This window comes from Arvicola amphibius, chromosome 3 (assembly GCF_903992535.2).
Source record: "Arvicola amphibius chromosome 3, mArvAmp1.2, whole genome shotgun sequence".
NCBI lineage: Eukaryota > Metazoa > Chordata > Mammalia > Rodentia > Cricetidae > Arvicola > Arvicola amphibius.
The window spans coordinates 188,289,499-188,312,438 of record NC_052049.1 but is presented as its reverse complement, the minus strand read 5'-3'; the positions used below and the strand labels follow the sequence as shown (position 1 = coordinate 188,312,438).

The 22,940-nt window shown below is 46.5% G+C and overlaps 1 protein-coding gene across 3 annotated transcripts; it reads right to left on the bottom strand.

Moving 5' to 3' along the window:
- Positions 1–1,759: 1,759 nt before the first annotated feature.
- Positions 1,760–13,454, bottom strand: Zkscan7 (zinc finger with KRAB and SCAN domains 7). 3 transcript variants are annotated; one of them, XM_038324091.1, is made up of 6 exons: positions 13,256–13,454; positions 11,390–11,927; positions 7,935–8,070; positions 6,182–6,273; positions 5,786–5,900; positions 1,760–3,408 (listed from the first exon to the last, which is right to left on the bottom strand). In XM_038324091.1, the coding sequence occupies exons 2-6, from the start codon at positions 11,810–11,812 to the stop codon at positions 1,973–1,975; spliced, it is 2,202 nt and encodes a 733-aa protein (XP_038180019.1). In that variant the 5' UTR covers positions 11,813–11,927; positions 13,256–13,454; the 3' UTR covers positions 1,760–1,972. The 3 variants fall into 3 exon arrangements, with proteins under 3 accessions (XP_038180019.1, XP_038180018.1, XP_038180020.1); XM_038324090.1 differs by lacking the exon at positions 13,256–13,454 and adding an exon at positions 12,065–13,230; XM_038324092.1 differs by lacking the exon at positions 13,256–13,454 and adding an exon at positions 12,702–13,230.
- Between the last annotated feature and the right edge of the window lie 9,486 nt (positions 13,455–22,940).

Sequence of the window (22,940 nt, the reverse complement as noted above, 5' to 3'; positions counted from 1 at the left end):
ACACACAGAGAGAGAGAGAGAGAGAGAGAGAGAGAGAATAGTTTATAAAAATTAAGCCAAGGACCAGTGAAAGGGCTCAGCAAGTGAAAGCACTTGTTACCCAGCCTGACAACCTGACTTCCAACTTGGATCTATGGGATTTACCTCGTGGAGAAAACCAACTCCCACAGTTGTCCTGTGACCTCCTAGAGTCATGTACAAGAAATGTAAATTTTAAAAGATACCTAAGTGAAGTAGAAGTTCTATACATTGTTTTATTCACACCCTCTCCTCCCCTCTGAAGACAAGTGGCTCAGCATGATTGACCCTATCTTGCTATGTAGTCCAAGATTACCTTGAACTGATACAGATCTGTTTCTGCTCCTGAGTGCTAGGACCACAGGTATGTGCCAACACTCCCAGATGGAGACCTTTTCTACATTATGGATCCCTTGAGGGACTCATAACTGTATCTTAGAATAGGAAGCTTCCCATATATTCTTCAAGAATGTGTGCAAAATGGGCCAGGAGAGGTGGCTCAGAGGCAATGACTGCCACACATGCATGAGTACCCGAGTTCAGATGCCCGGCACACACACAGAAACTATGGTGGGTGTGTCCGTCACCCAGTCCAGCCACTGGAGTCATCAACAGCCTTTCTAGTTTTCTGTGATCTTTCTCAACCTGCTCACTGCAGAGCCGGAATGGAGTCAGCTAGTCCTTGTCCAGCGCAATGCATATTTGGATGGGCCCTGCCTGCACAACTGAATGTGCAACAAAATGTGCTCTCTCTGTCTCTCACTCTATCTCACACACACACACTTAGCTTCCTAAGAACAATGCTCTAGTAGTTACGACACAGTAATTAATATATGTATGTGACACTGGAGATGCACCCCCAACCTTAAAAGCTTAGGGGAGAGGGGAGTTTGTCCATAATTTAAGGATTGAGGGAGATTTAAAAAATTATTTATTTATCAATTAATATAATTATCTATATATGAAAAATATATATCCACAAAGAGCCCTCATGTTGGTATGAAAGTATATAAATACAAGAGAATTTAACAGTTGTATCATATACCATCAACTAACTCAAAGCAAGTTGAGATCAGATCAACAGAGGTTTAAAAGGGAAAAAAACGAAACCTCAGGGGCTGGAGAGATGGCTCAGTGGTTAGGAGTATGTACTGTTCTTGCAGAGGACGCAAGTCCAGTTCCCAGCGCCTGACAACCGCCAGTTCTAAAGGCCCAACGCCCTCCTCTGCTCTCTAAAAGCACCGCGCTCACTGTACAATCGCACATAGATATGCATAAACTAACAGTCATACATATATATACATAAATTAACAAGTAAAGGAAAAAATTTCTGGGGAACTTAAATGACAAAAAGCTACATACTGAACTAACTTTAAAGAACAGATGTGAAGGCTGGAGCAACGGTCCAGTGGTTAAGAGCACTGGCTGCTTGGCCAAAGGACTCAGGTTTGATCCTCATCATCCACATGATGGCTGACAATTATCTGTAACTCCAGTTCCAGGGGGTCTGATGGCCTATTCTTGCCTCTGTAGGCACCAGACATGTATGTGTACTGAGTGGTACACAGACATATGTGTAGGTAGAACACTCTAAAAATGTGAGGGGCAAAGTAAACCAAGAGAGAGCTACCCCACAAAATAGAACGATGAGAGTCGTGTCGTGTGCCTCCGAGTCAGCGGTCAAAGAAGTTAGGATGAAGTAGAGATAGTATCTTTGTGTTGAAAGTCATAAATCCTGGAATGCAAAACTAAAAAAATGAGGTATATTTTAAAACAGTTTAAAAAAACAAAAAGCCAGAAGTAAACGGGACACGTGGTTCTTACTTTTCCAACAGTGAGGAGAAAAGACTGCACTAAGTTATTACTGCTCCCCTACCTTGGTGGCCAAATGGAAAGAGCACTAAGCAACGCTCACTTGAATAACGCTTCCAAGGGAGTGTGGTAAACACCCTCCTTACAAACAAAGCTGACTCAGAACTCCGCGTTGTCTGTCACTGTGCGTCCGCTGATGGTGGTTAAATGTGGAGCGCTGACTGAAGGCTTTCCCACACTCGACACACTCGTAAGGCTTCTCGCCAGTGTGCACTCTCTGGTGCACAATCAGCTGTGAGCTGTCACTGAATGCTTTCACGCAGTCTTTACATTTGTACGGCTTCTCACCAGTGTGGGTTCTCTGGTGAACCATGAGGCTGGAGCTGTAGCTGAAGACCTTCCCGCACTCATTACACGTGTACGGCTTCTCACCAGTGTGGATCCTCTGGTGGATGATGAGGTGGGAGTTCTGATTGAAAGATTTCCCACACTCGCGGCATTTATAGGGCTTTTCTCCAGTGTGAAGTCTCTGGTGCCGAATAAGGCATTTACTTAAACTGAATTTCTTGCCACACTCACTACATTCAAAAGGCTTCTCCCCAGTATGAATCCGTTCATGGTCAATGAGCTGAGAGTTCTGGTTGAAGGCTTTCCCACAGTCACTACATTTGTATGGTTTCTCCCCACTATGGAGACTCTGATGTCGAATAAGACACTTACTCCGACTAAAGGCCTTGCCACACTCACTGCACTCATAAGGCTTCTCCCCAGTGTGGGTTCTCCGGTGATCAATAAGATTTCTGTTGGAGCAGAAGGTTTTCCCACACTCACTGCACTCATGAGGCTTCTCCCCGGTGTGGGTTCTCCGGTGATCAATAAGATTTCTGTTGGAGCAGAAGGTTTTCCCACACTCACTGCACTCATGAGGCTTCTCCCCGATGTGGGTTCTCCGGTGGTCCAGGAGCTGGGAACTCTGAGGGAAGGCTTTGGCATACTCATGGCATTTAGACGGTTTCTCCCCATCGTGGAGGCTCTGGTGCTGACTAAGATGGGAACAGAGCTGGTACGTCTTCCCGCACTCACTACATTCAGAAGGCCTCCCTGCCGCGTGTGTTCTGAGGTGAACAGTTAGCTGAGATGTCTGTCGGAAGGTTTTCCCACACTCATTACACTCACAGGGTTTCTCTCCAGTCTGGGTTCTCTGGTGTCCAAGGAGGTGTGAGCTCCGGTTACAAACTCTGTCACACTCATCACACTGATAGAGCTTCTGTCTCTTTGCTTCTCGCTGATGCTCAGCAGAACTAGAGGGAAGATCTGGATGTTCCCCTCCATCTTTACACTCCTCATTTTTGTCTTTTGTGGAATTTTTCTTATCTTTCTTTTCCAAGAAATCACTTTCTCGTTCACTCCCTTCATCATCTGAGGGCTGCCCTTCCGCCTGTGCTACAGGATCTCCACAGATATCTCCAGACTCCATTCCAAAGAGTCCCGCTGAGGATATGTCAAATGAATTGGATCCTTCAGAAACGTCGTGCTTTGGAGTGAACTCAGAACTTTCCATCCTGTTCTTACCTGTTGCTAAAAGAAAGAAAAAGACAATTTTTTTACTTTTTTTCTTTTTGCTTTGTAACTGAAAAAAAATATTATCATTAAGGAATGAGATAACATATTGAGAAGTAGAGAGAAAAATAGTTCCCTTTCTTCTTCTGGGATCTTAAAACAAAGAGGAACATGGGCTGGAGAGATGGCTCAGAGGTTAACAGCACTGGCTGTTCTTCTAGAGGTCCTAAGTTCAATTCCCAGCAACCACATGGTGGCTAACAATCATCCATAATGATATCTGGTCCCTTCTTCTTTCTGTCCTGAAGGCATACATGCAGGCAGAATATTGTATACATAATAAATAACTTTTTTTTAAAAAAAAGTATAAAAAAAAACAGAGGAACAATAGTCCAGAGAGGAGAACAGCAAAGAAAGGCAAGGATGGAGGAACCTGAGCTAGCACAGCCTGTGCAGGAGGAAGCCTGGAAAGCAAGCACTGGGGTGTAGCACAATGTCATACCATCTCCCAGAGTCACTGTGATGCTGTTTTCTTAGTGAGAGGCTAAAGTAGGTTCCTCATTGTACAGCTCCATGAGATGGGATTCCCCTCTGTATACTGTGAATATGTTTTATTGGTTAATAAAGAAGCTGCTTTGGGTCAATGGCTTAGCAGAGCAAAGCCAGTTGGAAAATCTGAACAGATATATATATAGAGAGAGAGTAGGCAGAGTCAGAGAGAAGCAATGTAGTCGCCGCAGAAGACAGATGCACTGGAACCTTACCAGTAAACCATGAGCCTCGTGGTAAATATAAAATAATAGGAATGGGTTCATTTAAGATATAAGAGCTAGCCAATAAGAAGCGTGAGCTAACAGGTCAAGCAGTGTTGAAGTAATACAGTTTCTGTGTGGTTATTTTGGTCTGGGTGGCCAGGAAACAAAAGAGCAGCCTCTGTTTACAGTTCCACATATCTCCTAAAATATGCTGGGCCATGTTTGGTTGTTCCTTTAATCTCACCTCTTAGGAGGTAGAGGCAGGTAGATCTCTGTGAGATCAAGGTCAGCTTGGTCTACATAGAGTTCCAAGCCAGACAGAGCTACAGGAAGACCCGTGGAGAGAGTGGTAGCAGTTGGTTTAGGGAGGGAGGGAACCTTGACAAGAAAGACAAAAATGCAAAGATGGCAGTGAGCCGATGAGAATCTCCACTGTGACACCGTGACGAGAGAGAGTTCAAGCTGATCTCCTGTGCTACGTGTCTGTGGGAACACGTGCACGCACTCACAACAGTGTTGAAGGAGATGGCAGAGCTAGGGACTGGGCAAAGCTAGTTCTATATTCCTATAAAAATTAAAAGAAGCACCAATGGTTTAAAATATAAATTAATGCATGTCCTTGTGATCTTGTCTCTAAAGTAATAAGGAAATTAAATAGTTAAACATTGGTCTGCAGTTTTTGGAGGTGCAGATGTAAAATCTGGAGAAAAATTCATGGTTATCAACAAATACCAAAATGTTGGTTTCTTTAAACCATTTTGCAATGAGGCCCAGGTCAGCAAATCTTTAGCAAATGAAACTTTAAAATATTTAGGCTAGTAACTTTCATGTCCACCCTCTGTTAAGTTGGCTACTGTCCTGAGTTTGCTAATCACAGGATGGGTCTCAGGCTTTGCAGAGGGAATCGCACACAACTACACGCCCCAGGGGAGACAGACAGGTAATCAGACCTGCCCAGGGACCAGAAAGACCCAAGTCTAGCTTGTCTGTAGCTCGTCATCAGCATCTGTTGATGCCTGGACCAGTGACTTTCAAAACACAGAGAAGACTAAACACCATCTTGGTCAGAATCCACTTTAGGCAAATTCTGACCTCAAAACAGGCAGAATTATGAGTACGGTCTAAAGCTGGACGGTCCACAGGGACAGAAGTCACAGTGAGCAGGAAGAATGAGAGGGCTGAAAACAGCTCAGAATTCGAAACGAGCATCAGTGGAAGGAAACGCGCAGCCAACACACCTGAGAGCAGCTGCATTAGTCACATGGGACACTGTGTAAATCTCTGTGCTTGCATTGCTGAGTCTCTCAGACCTCCACTTCCCACTGCCTATTCTGACTGCTTTGTTCTGGGTCCCCATTCTTGTAATCCCTTAAACACAAAGATCTTTACTTCCAAAACCCACAGAACTCTTACTTATGGCTAAGAAAATCCAAGTTAGGTCTCTACCACTGATCAGTCATTAAATAAAGAAAATGATCACTGTTAAACTGGGTGATGGGTGCAGAGAGGTTCATTATATACATCCAATTTATGTTTGCAAATCTTCATAATATAAAGTTAAAACAAATCAAATCAAAAGAATTCAGTGTCTCTGATGTCCAGAGGACGGGCTGCTAGTTACCAGACATGGGAATCATTACCCAGAGAGGCCACGCTGTGCTCATTTTCCTCCATCAGGTTCTGGTTCAGGGCGTTCTGACTGAGTGCCAGGCTTTTCCACCTTTTCTGCATAGAGTCCTTATTCACTGTGATCTCCTGGAATGACAAGCTTCTATTGTTCAGAAAGTCTCAGCCAGCAGAGCAGCGTTCTCAGAAGTATAGACATCACAGAGAACAAAACGGCAGTGGAAAAGAGCTGGGTTGACAATCAAAAAGAACAAAATTGGGCTGAATGGAACCCATTACAGCTGGGGACAGGGACCTAGTTCCAGGGGAAGCACCGGGCAGGAGAGCCCGAGGAGCCATCTCAGGGAAGTGAGTTCCACCTACTCCCCACACCCCAGACATGGAATCAAAAGAGAGAGAGCCACACTCACCCGAGGCCTGACTATCCTAAGCTCAGCAGCTGCTGTGGAGTTCCCCACAGTAGCCTGGGCTCTGGCACTCCCAACTTCAAGACAAGCAGGACCTGGGGTGAAAGGTGAACACAGTGGGTCAAGCCCTGCTCTCAGCTCCCTAAGGTCCATGGGCCAGGGAAGTGGATTTGTGGGCATCCAGGAAGCCTCACATACACTGATTCTTAGCTTCTTCCAGAGACCTCATCCCAAGTATGCTGGAAATGTTCTTCAGAGGGCACAGCCAGGTTCCTTTCAGGCCCCTCTCTCACCTGTCTGAAACTCTGATTATTCTCTCTGCCTGACTTTCCACTCCCAAGATTGATTTACCCTTCAGCTTTAAAAAATAAACAAAAAAAAAAAACCCAACTTATTTAATCTATATGTACGGGTGTTTTGTCTGTGCCCACCTGTGTGCCTGATGTGGAGACCAGAGGTGTTGGATCCCATGGAACTGGAGTTATAGGTGGTGATGAGCCACCATGTACATGCTGGAGATTGGGGTTGGAAATGCAGGTTTCCAGACAGCCTCTGCCATCTGGGATTACTTCCTTCTCCCCTACTCAATGTTCCTTCTCCCCCCTCAGTGCTCCTCCTCCCTCAGTCAGTGCTCCTCCTCCCCCTCAGTGCTCCTCCTCCTTCTGTCAGTGCTCCGTCTACGTTCATGGCTTTAACCATGCTTGGAGTCTTTGCTGCCTTCTCAGACCCACCACACAGCCACATGCTGGACAGGGTTCCTTGAAACAGCAAGTTCAGTTTCTTTCTTTTTCTCTTTTAATAATTTATCTTATGTGCATTGGTGTTTGCCCACATGTATGTCTGTGTGATATTGTCAGAATCCCTAGAACTGGAGTTACAGACTCCATGTGGAGTCCTGCTGCCATGTGGGTGCTGGGAATTGAGCCCAGGTCCTCTGGAAGAGCAGCCAGTGCTCTTAAGCGCTGAGCCCTCTCTCCAGCCCCAGGTTTCACTTGTTTTTTTAAGACAGAATTTCACTATGTAGCCCTGGCTGGCCTGAAGCTTACCATGCAAACCAGGCTGGCTTCAAACTGACAGAGATCTCCCTGCCTCTGGCTCCCAAGTGCTGGGATTAAAGGCGTGTGCCACTGTGCCCATCCTCCATCCTCCACCTTTTAACAGTTAACTTTCTGCGAGTTCCTCCAGTGCCCAGACCTTCTCTGCCTCCTAATGCACTTTATCCAACAATCCCCTTTACAATGCCAGTCCCATGCCTGGGAACAGATACCACCCATGTCTGTCTTTTGCTTGTGGTATTTGGGTTTTGGGGTTTTGTTTGACCCAGGGTATTAATCTGAAGTACAGGCTAGCCCAAAACTTACTAAGTAGTCCAGGCTGGCCTTCAGCGCTCAGAAATTCTCTTTATGGAATGACAGGCATGATCCACCATGCTCAGCTTTACCCAAATGTATCTTATGAGGTTGCTTCTTTTTATCTATGTGACCAGCTCCCTGCCACCTAGATAAGAACTCTTGAAAATAATCAGAGTATATTTTATGTCTCTGGTACCCAGTGGTGTTTCTAATGACATGTTTGAGGAAAACCTAATAAATACATGCGTGATAGGAGAACAGACAAAGGGTCAGATACAGCCACTGAGGAAGGAGGCCAGCTATCGGGGTAGTGTGGATTCCGTGGGATACAAGCTGAGCTGACGAAAGAAACTGACTCCAGGGGCAGAAGGAAGGACTTGAGAACAGAACTGGGGGACAAGTACCACAGTGTCTGTGAGGGTCCAGGTGGGCTTCAGGAGCTGAGCCTTGACTGGAGGCTGAGGTAGGAGATTGTTCTATTCCACCCAGAGATATCATCTTCTTTAAATGCACATCCTGCTCTTGTACTGGAGACAAAACCTAGAAATAAGGAAACAGAACTGGGTTCAGAAGTGCATTCTTGAAGGTAGAGAACCCAAACCTCTAAGATATCCCACACAGGAAAAAAGTCAAAGAAATGAAGGGCTAGGCTATCTTTCCAGCACGACCAATAAAGTCGGCAGGCTAACCACAAACTTGTGATCTTCCCTGCCCTCCTTGTCTTATCCCTCCTGGCAGGAGCTTGAAGAACAGATTCCATAGCCAGTTCAATGGTGTCAGAGCTGTGGGCACACATTTGTGTAAGAAGAACTACGTGAAGCTATCAGGATAACCAGACGGTAAGTACTGCTAAGCCTGAGGGTCTAAGACCAGTTTCCAAGTTGTCCACTAGACAGTCCTTTGTGTGTCTTTATCTGGATGTGCGCTGTGTCTGCGGGTACCTGTGCACACGTGCATAGAAACTAGACAATGACTTCAGCTGCCTCCTAAGAATCATAGAGCTAAGTGGCCTATTTAGACCTACTTAGGCCTAGTTCAGACTCCCTAGGGCTCATAGACCAGGAAACTAGTGTGGAGGTTCGAAAGAAAATGGCCCTCAAAGGGAGTGGCACTATTAGAAGGTGTAGCTTTGTTGGAGTGGGTGTGGCCTTGTTGGAGGAAGTGTTTCACTGTGGAGGCAGGCTTTGAGGTCTCATATATGCTCAAGCTACACCCAGTGTCTCCGACCACTTCCTGTTGCCTATGAGCGAAGATGTAAGGACCCTCAGTTCCTTCTCCAGCACCATGTCTGCCTGCATGATGCCTTGCTTTCCACCATGATGACAATAGACTAAAGGTCTAAAACTGTAAGCAAGTCACTACAATTAAATAGTTTCTTTTGTAAGAGTTGACAAGGTCATGGTGTCTCTTCACAGCGATAGAAACCCTAAGACACCTAGTCTGGCCACTGATTTCCAAGTCAGGGAAATCCTGTCTCAAAAACCAAGGTGGCCCTACACTTCCATGTTCAGGCAGGAGAGCAGAAGCAGTAGGAGATTATATGTGTCTCTGATGAGGTTTACTGCTTGCAAATTGTCAATGTGGTGTCTGGCGGAAAGGAGACCCATGTATCCAAGATCTGGATAAAGTACTAGATTGCGGGATTTACCTGCCAGTGAATCACAGTTAGGCTACTACAGTATATTAAATTACATCTTCTGCCCCTACCCACAACTACTGTACTGAAGAGCTTTCATCTGCACTAAAAGAACCACCCAGGCCTGGGGAGATGGTTCAGTCAACAAAGGGCTTTCCACGTACTCATGACAGCCTAGGCTGGGATTCCCTGAAACGGTGTATAAAAATCAGGCATGATAGGACATGCTTTAACCCCAGCCCGGGAGAGGCAAATACAGTCTCATCCCATAGTCCAGGAACTTAGCCTAACCATTGAGTCCCAGGTCAGGGAGATCCTGCCTCAAAAACCAAGGTGACCACTACTGAGGAACAATACCTAAGGCTGTTCTCTAGCCTACACACACACACACATACACACACACACACACACACACACACACCCCTGCACCTCTCCTCCAAATAAACACAGACATATATGTACATAACCTTACATGCACCTCTTTCCCACATAAACACACATACATAAACCTGATTCAGAGCTTGGCTGGCATGGTCGTTTGAATAAAAATGGACCACATAGGCTCACAGATTTGAAAGCCTAGTCACCAGGGAGTGGCACTATGTGAAAGGATGAGAAGAACTAGGAGGTACACCTTTCTAGAGAAAGTATGTCACAGGAAGTGGGCTTTGAGAGTTCAGAAGACCATGCCAGGCTCAGTCTATGTCTCTCTGCTATAGATCCAGATGTTGCCTTGGTCACGGTGTCTCTTCACAGCAATAGAACAGTGACTAAGACAGATGTTGGTACCAGTGAGTCAGGTATTGCTGTGAGAGACCTGACCATGCTGCCTGTGGGAGGAATAGGAAGATTTTGTGGCTCTGAACTAGAAAAGCAGTTGGATGCTTTAATCGAGGCTGATGTGGGATATCCTCCTGTATATGTGCTGCTTTTATTGGCTAATGAATAAAGCTACTTTGGCCTATGGCAGGGCAGAACATAGCCAGACTGGAGGAGATCTAGAGAGAAAGTAGGCAGAGTCAAGGAGACGCCATGTAGCCTCTGAAGCAGACAGATGCCAGGCCCTTTACTGGTAGGCTACAGCCTTGTGCTGATACACAGATTAATAGAAATGGGTTAATTTAAGAGCTATCAGGCCAGTGTTGTAATTAATATAGCTTTTGTGTGATTACTTGGGTCTGGTGGCCAGGAAATGAATGAGCAGTCTTTGCATACACAGGGGCTTACTGGGCCATCCTCGTAGGAGCATGGAAGACAGTGCAGAGGGCAATTATCAGCTGCAGGGCCTCACCCAAGGAATTTCAGAAACAAGTGTGTTGCAGCCAGCAAAGCTGAAAGGAGTGGAGATCTGAAGAGTGTGCTGACATTAGACAAGGAGCTGCAGCATTTGGCATCTGCCCAGCAGGTCTTGGTCTTCAGTTCACCATTTCCTCCCTATGCTCCCTTCCCCACTTTGGAATTGCAGTGTATATCCTATGACATATGTTGGAAGTATGTGATCTGCTTTTTGATTTTGATTATATAGGGGGGTTATAGTTAAGAGATTGCCATGAATCTCAGAAGAGACTCCGAACTTTTAAACATTGTCAAGACTGTGATAGGCTATGGACTTTCAAAGTTGGATTAAGTGCATTTTGCACTATGATATGGCTACAAGCCTACTGGGGGCAGGGAGTGGAACATGGTGGTTTGAGTAAGAATGGCCCCCACAGGTTCATAGATTTGAATGCTTAGTCATCGGAGTGGTACTATTTAAAAGGATTAGAAGGTGTGGCCTTGTTAGAGAAAATACCACCAGGGATGGGCTTTGAGGTTTCTCAGTTTCCCTCGCCTCTCCAAGCTCAGACTGTAGAGCTCTCAGCTACTTCTCCACCACGATATAGGCCCGTGTGCTTCCACGTTCCCTGACATGCTAATGGACTAATCTCTGAGACTATAAGCAAGCCCACAGTTAAATGCCTTTATAAGAATTGCTTTGGTCATGGTGTCTCTTCAGTGCAACAGAACAGCAACTAAGAGAGTTGGAATTTATGTTTCCGCTTATGGCCTGCAGCACAGAACTGTTTCCTATCTACCAATGGCGCAGATTTGGGAATCCTAAAGACAAACCAGCCTAAAGTGTGGGGAATGAAGAACGCTTCTTCCCAGGCTAGTCCAAGCCTAGAGAATGGGTCTAGAAGCATCCGGAACATCTACAGTAGAATTGGAGACTTGACTGCTTACCTCCCCTGACCCACTAAGGTGTCTCTGGAAATCCTCCACCACAGCCACAGCCTCCTCGCCAGTTTCAGGACGACGAAGCTGCACCCAGGTCTGGAGCTCCCTGGGCAGGATGCTCAGGAACTGCTCCAGCACCAGCAGCTCCAGGATCTGCTCCTTGGTGTGGACCTCTGGCATCAGCCACCAGTGGCAGAGCTCCCTGAGCCGGCTCAGTGCCTCCTGAGGCCCAGACGTCTCATGGTAACACAACTGCCTGAAGTGCAGCCGGAAGATTTCACAGACAGGGGGGTAGTTCTTCTGGAGACTGCAGCTCTGTCCCCAGGTCTGGCTTCCTGGTTCCTGCTTTACAGTCAACCTCCCCTCCTGCTGCTGACGCACAGACGTCCTGGGGATGAGACCTAATGTTCCCCTGCCTTCCATGGTCATTGTGATCCCAAAGAGAAGCTGGTTCCACCTACAGCAGGTACACTGAAAATGAGTCTCTGCTTCAAATGGCAGGAGCTGTTTTTCAGAATCAACAAAGGAAGAGCAGAAGTGTTACCTACAGAAACAAAAAGAACAGTCATGGTCCTGGAGTACTCATATGGTGCAATACTCGGCAGCTAAAAACAAGCCTTTAGGGGAAAGAAGAGTACAAACAGAGAAATCGCTCCAAGTGACTTTCCTTCTCAAACTTACAGTGGCTCCAGGGTAAAATTAACTGTCCATGCCTGGCCTTGACAGCTTTTCACACACACCGCCAACGGGTCTCCCAAGTACCCAAATTAAAAGAATAGCAACGGCCTCCAATGCAGGGTATGCAAGAAAATAGAGCGTTAAAGAAAACACAAAATTACTTAACTTCTATTTCATATGCTCTGTACTATGCACTGAAACCAAATAGTATGTATCATTAATTCTTGAATAAACTAGAAAAGATGTACAAGTTTGGGACTAACACGCTACATGATATGAACACACACACACACACACTTTCCCTGCTTGAACTTCTCCCCTCCTTTTTCTGCATTTCTGACAAACTCTAATCCGTCTGTCACTTCTTCTGAAGGCAGTTTTCCTGGTTGCCCCGGATGGAAAACGGCAGGCTTGTTTTGCTTGCTGCATCTCATACTGGAACCATGTACTTGAGCTGGTTTATGCAGAGCTCACTAGTCGTGGTCTCCAAACTGCTCCCAAAAGGGAGGCACTAGACAGAATAAAAACCCTGGAGATCTTTTCTACTTAAGCCTTTCTGGTCTCTCCAGGCATACCAGTGGTATTGCTTCAATAATCCCACCATGTCCCACCCAAACCTCTTCTGGATCACTTCTCTTACCCCTCCAACTCTGCAGTGTACACAGATGTGAGCTCCATTTTCTGGGAGGACTCAAATGGCAGGACTGGCTTCCAGAAGTGCATGCGTGTATATGTGTCACACAGGGACAGAGATACGGTAAGCCAATGTGGTTAACTTGGCTGACAAAGTTTGGGGGGAACCTTATCCCATTTATGCATGCCATTTGAAAACCAGCTACTCAGGGGTAACTAGGATGTGTGCTGTGGTTCCAGATACCAGGCACTGGAGACCAGGGTTAGACATTTTCCTCTGAGCCTCTTTTTGTTTGTTTGTTTGTTTTTGTTTTTGCAAGACAGGGTTTCGATGTGTAGCCTAGGCTGTCCTGCCTCTGACTCCCGAGTGCTGGGATTAAAGGAGTTAGCCTCCACTGCCCGGCTGAGCCTGTTTTGTTTTTTAAAGACCAATCTGTGAACTCTTGAGGGCACGCACGGAAACGCAGACATTCTCCCAGTGTCCCTACTCTTCTGAATGCTCAGCAGGAGACCTCGCCGCCCGTCCGCGTCCGCGGTGCGAGCTCTGGTGGCGCCGCTCACCTGGCGGGTCTGGCCCGCGCAGCACTGACGCACAGGCGCCAACCGAGCCGACTCCGCCTTGGGCAGGCACCCCGAGACCCGCCGGCGTCGCGCCCCGAGTGCCGGCCGCACCTCCCTCCCCGCCGCGACCTGCATACGTGACGGTTCACCGGCACCCACACCACCAGGACCTAAAAAAAGGGCAGCGATGGCGGCAGCGGAAGCGTTAAGGGCGTCATTTCCGGTGTCTCCTGCATTCCGGAAGTGTCGGTTGCCAAGGTGAGCAAACTGTTGGACGCTAGGACCTTGTCCAGGGCACATCTGCGGTGCAAGCGGGCGTCACGATGGACATCAGGCTATTCAGCATCCAGGGACCTTACACTATGGACACAAAAAGGCCAAATTAAAAAAAAAAATGCAAAATCCATACTTTCCAACAATCAGACTTTGACAGCTCGGAGTCTGACCCTATGGGGCCCTATACAATTAGAACCCACTTCCTAATTATCCCTAGCTCCTCGCCTCAGACTGCTAGTCTCAGGAAGGATAAATGTTACAAAGTTGGCTAATTAGCAAAATGGCGAACCTCATCTACTATAAAAGGATGGGTCCCTCCCAAAGGGCGGCCGTCCTAGAACTCAAACTGTGCGATTCTATCAGCCCCACAGCATATAGTCTTTATTGAAATCCTTTAACTATTATAGCTTGCATAACAGCTTTGCTCCCGTGCTTTGGGTTTATCAAATCCACAGTTACGGGTCCAAATACCGCCATTCATGGGTCGCTTTTTTTTTTGTGCTCAACGTGGGCTGCCTCCTGCTTGCTTTTCTGACTCACAGGTTGGTCATTACACATGATGTAATGCACCAGGTCTTTAACTTAGTAGTGCCTATGTTAACAGTCCTAGCTCCCAGACCTGTCAGTTCTGCGGTTTGCATTTTTCAGATGGAAAACCCATTCAGATGGACCGCAGAGCTGTAGAGTGAGTGCATGCCCAACATGGTAACTGCCAACGTAGCAGGATCAGAATCAATTGAGACACCTTTCTGGGACAGAGGTTTTCCTGGAAGGTGTAACCGAAAGGAAGACACTCTAAGAGTGAATGACACCTTCAGGCAGAAGTCCAGAGCTACAGGGGGCTTTAAAAAGATTTTGTAGCGGGCGGTGGTGGCGCTCGCCTTTAATCCCAGCACTCGGGAGGCAGAGGCAGGCGGATCTCTGTGAGTTCGAGACCAGCCTGGTCTACAAGAGCTAGTTCCAGGACAGGCTCTAAAAAACTGCGGAGAAATCCTGTCTCAAAACAAACAAACAAACAAACAAACAAAAAAAGGTTTTGTATTTGCCTGCCTGCGTTCACACTTACTAGTGAATGACTACTCTGGCCACTGGCACTGCTGCCGTTGGCACTTGCCAACATTGGAACACTGTTTTCAGCCTTCCACTAAGACACTGAAGATGTGAGGCTCTCCAGGAATTTCGCAGGCCTTCATATTTAGACTGGGATTGTAGAGGCATCCAGCCACATGGAATGAGCAGGTTCTGGGCTTTCAGTTTTCCAGCATGCAAGTGGCTGTTGTTGGAGTAGCCAACCCAAACAATGCATGTAAATCTAATAAATCCCCTTAGTAATATATATCCATTCTAGCCATTCTGTCCCTCTAAAGAACCCTGCCTAATACCGTTGCCCATACTGGCCTGAACTCCTGGGCTTGGATGAGTCTCCTGTCTTGGGCTCCAGAGTAGCTGGAACTCTTGAGTGAACAGCACTGAGCTTAGATACAGTGCACTTGAAAAGTCATGCCTTTCAGTCAGGGGCCCAGAGTAGAGTTCTGCGTAATAATTTTATGACCTATACTACCGTGGGAAAGCTTACTCTGCTGTCCCTGCAGTGCAACCTGAGGAGTCCCCTCACAGTCTTGGCAGGGAATAGCTATATTTAGGATCAGCCTAAGTAGTCGTTGGTGTAATAGTAATTCCTCCTCCACCTCTTCTTCCAGTTGTTTTGAGACAGGGTCTCACTGTGTAACTCTGGCTAACCTGGAACCCATTATGTAGAACAGGCTGGCCTTGGACTCAAAGAGCCTCCTGAGTGCTAAGGTTAAAGGTGCTGCGTGTCCCCACATAGACACACTTCCCTGCTGAGCCATCCTCTCTTCATCCCTTCATTAGCCACTCTTAACAGTTCTTTCCCAGGTGGCCTGGTTAAGTCTGTCAAAAGTTCTGGGTCTCAGAACTAGGAGAACATAACAATGAAGCGGGGCCTGGGCCTGCTTGTTTGTTTTTCTGTTCCGCCCGGTAACAGGCAAGCCCCAAAGAAAATAACACAGAAATCTCTATTAGTTATAAAGCTGATTGGCCCATTAGCTCTAGCCTCTCACTGGCTAACTCTTACATCTAAATTAACCCATTTTTTTTTAATCTATGTTAGCCATGTGGCTCAGTACCTTTTTCAGTGGTTGCAGATCACATCCTGCTGCTTTGGTGGTCTGGGCAGGAGTGGGAGGAATCAACTTCCTCCTTCCCAGAGTTCTCCTGTTCTCATTACATCATTAATATTTCCTGTCTGGTTTCCCACATTTACCTCCTGCCTGGCCAATCAGCGTTTTATTTAAAACATGATTGACAGATTACAGACAATTCTCCCGCACCAGGAGAATGAAAGAACCTTTCCCTTCTCACGACTCCTGTAGTGGCATTCCACCTGTATTTTAGTAAATAAAGCTTGCCTGGGAATCAGGAAACAAAAACAGCCATTCGGGCCAGCCAGCAATGACACGTACCTTTTATCCCAGAAGCCACACTAGTTGCAATAGAAACCGGGCAGTGCATGACTTTAATCCCAGTGGTGCACACCTTTAATCTCAGTCCTAGAGAGGACTATAAAACGGGAGGAAACAGCCCTCAGACACAGTCTCATTATGAGATTCCTGGAGGCAGGATCGCCATTTTGGACTGAGGTGGAGGTAACAGCCGGTGGCTGGCTGCTTTGCTTTTTGGATCTTCAGATTGAACCCCAATTTTTTTCTCTGAGTTTTACTAGATCATGCTTCAGGTTCCTCTACTTGCTAATTAATTGTCCTGCTTCATGGCAGTCTTCCAAGTAGCGATTACTATAAGTGAACACCCCTGGACCCAGAGTATACCACTGAAAGACCAGGATAAATCCAGACCCCTTCCCCTAGCAGGAAGAGTAGAGCCAAAAATCTAGGTTAGCCGGTTCAGTGACTCTGGTCCGGGAACACAAAGTTAGATTATAATCTTGAAGAACAATCTTGAGAAACGGGGAGTTACACCCTTTTGATTATTGCTGGTATTTTCCAATGATGCCCTCCCTACCCCTTTTGGGTTGTGGTTTCTTTCCTTAAATACCCCTTCTCTCAGCTACTCGGGGTCAAACTCTTCTACCTCTGCGTGGGATATGAGTCTCGGCCCCAGCGCACTGGTTCCTGTCAATAAACCTCATGTGATTACAGCAAGAATGGTCTCTCGTGAGTACTTGGGGGGTCGTGTTATCCCGAGACTTGAGTGAGAGTCTCCCAAATCTGGGGGTCTTTCATTTGGGGGGCTTGTCCCGGGATTGGCAACCACCCTCGTCTCTGGAGACCCACTTGTAGGTGAGACATTGTCTGTGTCTTTGTGTTTCCACGCTGGCTGAATTCAGGTTCTGTACTTTCGGTTTCGGTTTTGCAGTCGCTGGTGTCTCGGGAGGAGAGGGAGGGAGTAACCAGCAGACATGCTAGCAGATCACTGACTGCGGCCCCGGGAGACATCCCGGGAGATGAGAAGTGACCCCAGGGATGCCTGGGAAATTCCTGTCTGGGTGCTGGTGAGGATACGGAAGTTCTCCTTGATTGGAGGAACTATACGCCCTCCTGGCCGTCTGTATTTCTGGACTGATTTTGTCTGTCTAGGTTTTGTTAGCTTTGTTTGTGTGTCTTCGATCTCTGTTTTGTCTTACTTGTGACTTTGACGATGGGACAGACTGTGACGACCCCTCTGAGTTTGACTCTGGATCACTGGACTGAAGTTACGGCTAGAGCACACAACTTGTCCATTGAGATTAAGGAAAGGCCATGGGAGACTTTTTGCTCCTTGGAGTAGCATGCTTGATGTTGGCTGGCCTCCAGAGGGCACCTTTGATTTAATCATTATTTTTGAAATTAAAGCTATTGTTTTTCAGGAGGGACCGGGATCCCATCCCGATCAACAACCATACATTACTGTATCAAGATTTGGTCCAGGACCCCCCACCTTGGATTAAGCCCTGGGGGCATAGATGGAAGCTAGGCTCGACGAGCCCTGGCTTTCCGAGAGTCACAGCACAAACTGAAACCTGTAGCTCCAAGGCCTGAGAATTTGCCTGAGAACCAACCTTTGGCTCCTCCTAAAATCTACCCTGAGATTGAGGAGCCACATGAATGGCCGAGCCCTCTACCACCCCCTTACCCTCTGCCCCAGATGCCTGATCCTGGTGCTGGGGGGGTGGGGTGCACTGTGATGAGCACATGAAATCGGCATGCTCAGAGTTCAAAGGGTCCTGGAGGACCAGGAGGACCAGATTCAACAGTGGCGTTGCTGCTGCATGTCTATGGGCCTCCGGTGGACTCACCCTACCTCCAACCCCTCCAGTATTGGCCATTTTCCTCTGCTGATCTTTACAACTGGAAAACTAATCACCCTTCCTTTTCAGAGAATCCCACCAGCCTGACAGGATTGGTGGAGTATTTGATGTTTTTCCACCAACTCACCTGGGATGACTGTCAGAAGCTTTCACAGGTCCTTTTCTGTAACATGAGAGCTGGGCTTGTTGGGGTTTCTGTCCTGCCCAGTTCCCACAGCTGGCAAGTCCCAAAGAAAATCACACAGAGGTCTCCAGAAGATTATAAACTGATTGGCCCACTAGCTCAGGCTTCATATTAGCTCTTATAACTTATATAGCCCATTATTCTTATCTATGTTAGCCACATGGCTTGGTACTTTTTTCAGTGGGACAGGTCACATCCTGTTTCTTCAGTGGTCTGGGCAGGACTGGGGAAGAGCTTCCTTCTTCCCAGAATACTTCTGTTCTCATTGCCCCACCTCTACTTCCTGTCTGGTTGTCCCACCTATACTTCCTGCCTGGCCAATCAGCGTTTATTTAAAATATGATTGACAGAATACAGACAATTCTCCCACATCACTCTTCACTACTGAAGAGAAAGAGAGGATCCTGTTGGAGGCCTAGAAAAATGTCCCTGAAGCAAATGGGGCATCAACCAATCTTCTGAATGAAATAGATGCCGGGATTCCCCTTAACCAACCTGATTGGGACTTCAATACGGCAGCAGGTAGGAAGCAGCTGATGGTCCATCGCCTTTTGTTGACCGAACAAGTGACCTTCGCTCCTCCTGCTGTCCTCAATCCCACTACCCTACTGCCTGAGACTGATGACTCCTCACCTACCCATCACTACGCTGATATTCTGGCAGAAGAAACTGGTACCCAAAATGATCTGAAGGATTAGCTTTGGCCTGGGAGTCCGAGCTGATATACAGACGGCGGCAGTTTTGTGGTTGAAGGTAAGTGAAAGACGGGGGCAGCAGTGGTGGCGAGAAGCAAGTGAACTGGGCCAGTAGCCTCCCCGAAGGGACATTGGCCCAGAAAGCTGAACTTGTGGCTTTGATACAAGCTCTACGGATGGCAGAGGGGAAGTCTATCAACATCTACACTGACAGCAGGTATGCTTTTGCCACTGCCCATATACACAGAGCAATATACAGACAAAGAGAACCGTTGACATCTTCAGGAAAAGACATAAAAAATAAAGAAGAAATTCTGAGCCTCCTCGAGGCCATACATTTGCCAAGGAAGATAGCCATCATACATTGTTCAGGACACCAAAAAGCTCGAGATGCTGTGGCTAAAGGAAATCAGACGGCAGACCTAACTGCTAAACAGGCAGCCCAAGCAATGATCGTGGCAGTCAAAGAGCCTAAAGATTATCATGGTATCAGTAAAACCATCTTTAGATACACCCCCGAGGACTATCAAGTTATGGGCAAATTAGGACTGGTAAAGAAAACCTCATACGGGGCAGTAGAGACAGAAGGAGGAAAACTAGTCCTCTCATGAAAAGGACACAAACCGGGCGGTGGTGGCGCACGCCTTTAATCCCAGCACTCAGGAGGCAGAGGCAGGCAGATCTCTGTGAGTTCGAGGCCAGCCTGGTCTACAAGAGCTAGTTCCAGGACAGGCTCTAAAAAAGCTGCAGAGAAACCCTGTCTCGAAAAACCAAAAAAAAAAAAAAAAAAAAAAAAAAGAAAGAAAAGAAGGACACAAGTATGTTACCAGCTTACATTACCTGACCCACTTGGAGGCCAAGAAACTAAAAGATGTGGTTAGGTCCTCTGACTATTATGTTATAGGACTCTCTGACTTGGCAGAAGAGTAGTCAAAAGCTGCAAGGCCTGTGCTGTAACTAATGCAGGACACTCCATATATGCTCCTGGGAAGAGGCTCAGGGTAGACCGGACTGGGGCCTACTGGGAGGTAGATTTTACAGAAATTAAGGCAGCCAGATATAGTAGCAAGTACTTATTACTGTTAATAGATACTTTTTTGGCTGGGTAGAAACTTTTCCTACCAGGACTGAGTCGGCCAATGTGGTAGCTAAGAAGATCATAGAAGAAATCTTCCCAAGGTTTGGGATACCCAAGGTAATCGGGTCTGATAATGGACCTGCCTTTTGTTGCCCAGGTAAGTCAGGGACTGGCCACCCAACTGGGGATCAATTGGAAATTGTGCTTACCGACCCCAGAGCTCAGATCAGAGACGAAAGGATGAATAGAACCCTAAAAGAGATCCTGACAAAATTGGCCCTAGAGATCGGCAGGAATGACTGGATACCCCTCCTTCCCTTTGCCCTGTTCTGGGTTCGGAACACCCCAGGGCAATTTAAACTCACCCCTTATGAGGTCCTATGTGGGGGATTGCCACTGCTCACTGAGTTGGGTGGAGTGTATAATCCTTATGCTATTCTTTCTAGACCTTTATTTGCCCACCTAAAGGCCCTTGAAGTGGTGAGACACCAGATCTGGGAACAACTGAAAGAAGTATGCATCTCTGCCTGGATCCACACCTCCCACGTGAAGCGAGCTTCCGAACTACCCAAATTGCAGTATTGGGGCTTTTAACAACACCACCAGTCAGGATGCTTGTGTTTGGGAGGTTAATCATAGACTGACTCTTACTGAGGTAATGAGACTCTTAAGAGCCCTAAGACTCCTGACACCAGGTACTTAGTTCCCCGTTTAGATAAATGGTGGGCTTGTAGTAGAGGCCTGACACCTTGCATGTTGACATCGGTTTTTAATGACACCAAAGATTACTGTGTGCTTGTACAACTGGTACCTAGGGTCTTTTATTATCCAGCTAACACGCTTGAAGATGAATTTAACAAGTACCCAACTCGCTTTTGATGAGAACCTATTTCTCTGACACTAGCAGTAATCCTGGGCCTTGGGGTAGCTACTGGTGTTGGGACAGGTACGGCTGCCCTAATACAGGCCCCTCAGTACCTTAATGAATTAAAACTAATTACCTTCATTAGAGAAAGAATAAGTGCTGTTCAGATTGTGATGTTATGCCACCAATATAGCGCTTTACAAGGTCAAGAAGATACTAAAATCTAGTTCTATGATTAGAACTAGGTATTATAAGAAGTGGGGAGATGAAAGACCTGGATAAATCCAGAAAAAATAGAGACAAAAATCTAAGCAGGGAGAAAAGAATCATAAGTCTAGATTAGCTGGTTCAGTGACTCTGTTTCAGGAACTAGCTGAAGATAAAGTTAGATTATAATCTTGAAAATAATCTTGAGAAACAGGGAGTTACCCCCTTGTGATTATCACTGGTATTTTCGGAATTTTCCAATGGGTTATTGGGTTATGGTTTCTTCCCTTAAATACCCTTTCTCCCAGCTACTCGAGTTCAAACTCTACCCCTGTGTGGGAAATGAGTTTCATTCTCAGTGCACTGGATCTCGTCCTGTCAATAAAACTCATATGATTGCAGCAAGGATGGTCTCTCATGAGTTCTTCGGGGGTCATGTTATCCTGAGACTTGAGTGAGAGTCTCCCTACTCCAGAGGTCTTTCACCTCAAGATAACCAAATAAGACAAAGCCTAGGACTGTCTAAAAATGGAAAAGCTATAGCCTTAGCCCACCCCTGACAGCCCCAACTAATTAGAAACCTACTAATATGATTGTCACTTGTGTAAACCAATGGTAGGCAGAGTGATCACACTGCTTTTAGAATTCTTCTAGTTGTACATAAAAGAGCCTGCAAGCTTTTCTTGGGGGTCGGCACCATCTTTGCCTTTGTGTTGGATACTTGACCCCAGACTGTTGGTACTTGTATTCTTGAGATAATAAACACTCTTGCTGATTGCATATGTGGATGGTGGTCTTTTGTGGGACTTCTCCAGGACCCTAACACCAACAGGTTCAACATAGCCTGCTATCCAACCAAATTAAAGGAGACCTCCCTGATGGATAAGGGTCATCTGTCTATGTGTTACTTTCATTGGTTAATAAGGAAAACTGCCTTGGCCCTTTGATAGGACAGAAAATTAGGTAGGCAGAGTAGACAGAACAGAATTCTGGGAGAAAGAAAGCCGAGTCAGGCAGACGCCATAGCTCCGGCCCAAGATGGAAGCAGGTTAAGATCTTTCCGGGTAAGCCACCACCTCGTGGTGCTACACAGATTACTAAATATGGGTTAATCAAGATGTGAGAGTTAGCCAATAAGAGGCTGAAACTAATGGGCCAGGCAGTGTTTAGAAGAATACAATTTGTAGCTGGGCGGTGGTGGTGCATGCCTTTAATCCCAGCACTCGGGAGGCAGAGGTAGGCGGATCTCTGTGAGTTCGAGACCAGCCTGGTCTACAAGAGCTAGCTCCAGGATAGGCTCTAAAGCTGCAGAGAAACCCTGTCTCAATAAACCAAAAAAAAAAAAAAAAAAAAAAAGAATACAATTTGTGTGTTGTTATTTCGGGTATAAAGCTAACCGTGCGGGAGCTGGCGGGAACACAGCCCGCAGCTCCTTCTACACCTCCCTCAGTCTACCCCAGCAGAGTAGAGTTGCTGTTGATAAAATTCTCTGGAGGCCATGGCCTTACAACATGGTAGTGTGAGACCCTGAAATATTTAACTGACATGTAACTTCACAGACCCTATCTTAAAGATGGGACTTCTCTTAAGACAACCAGTGACCTAGGATTGACCTCAGCTCTAGGAATGTGCTGTGGTAGAAGATAAACATGAAGCAGATAGTCACATGCACAGCCAATTAAGGTGTGAGACAGTTAACAAGGTTCAGGTGTCTCTGAAGACATCCTGCCCTCTCAGATACCTTGTCAGTTTCTTTCTGTTCTTTGTTGGGGTTTTGCACCCAAAATCTGACCAATGATTTCAGAAATCTTCTTACACTGTACCCCCTTCACCCAATCCCAAGATGACAAGACATCTAGTCCCTTAATTGCGGCATTTTGCCTTTAAAGGCTTGTCTTTCTCTGAACTCAGGGCTGCATTCTCTTCTCACACACTGCATTGGTGTGTTGGAGGTTTGTGGTCCGAGCTTAAGCTTGCTAAACAGAGACCCTCTTGCATTTACATAGGAAAACCAGCATCGTGGTTTCATTAGGCATTCTGAGATGTGGACATACCG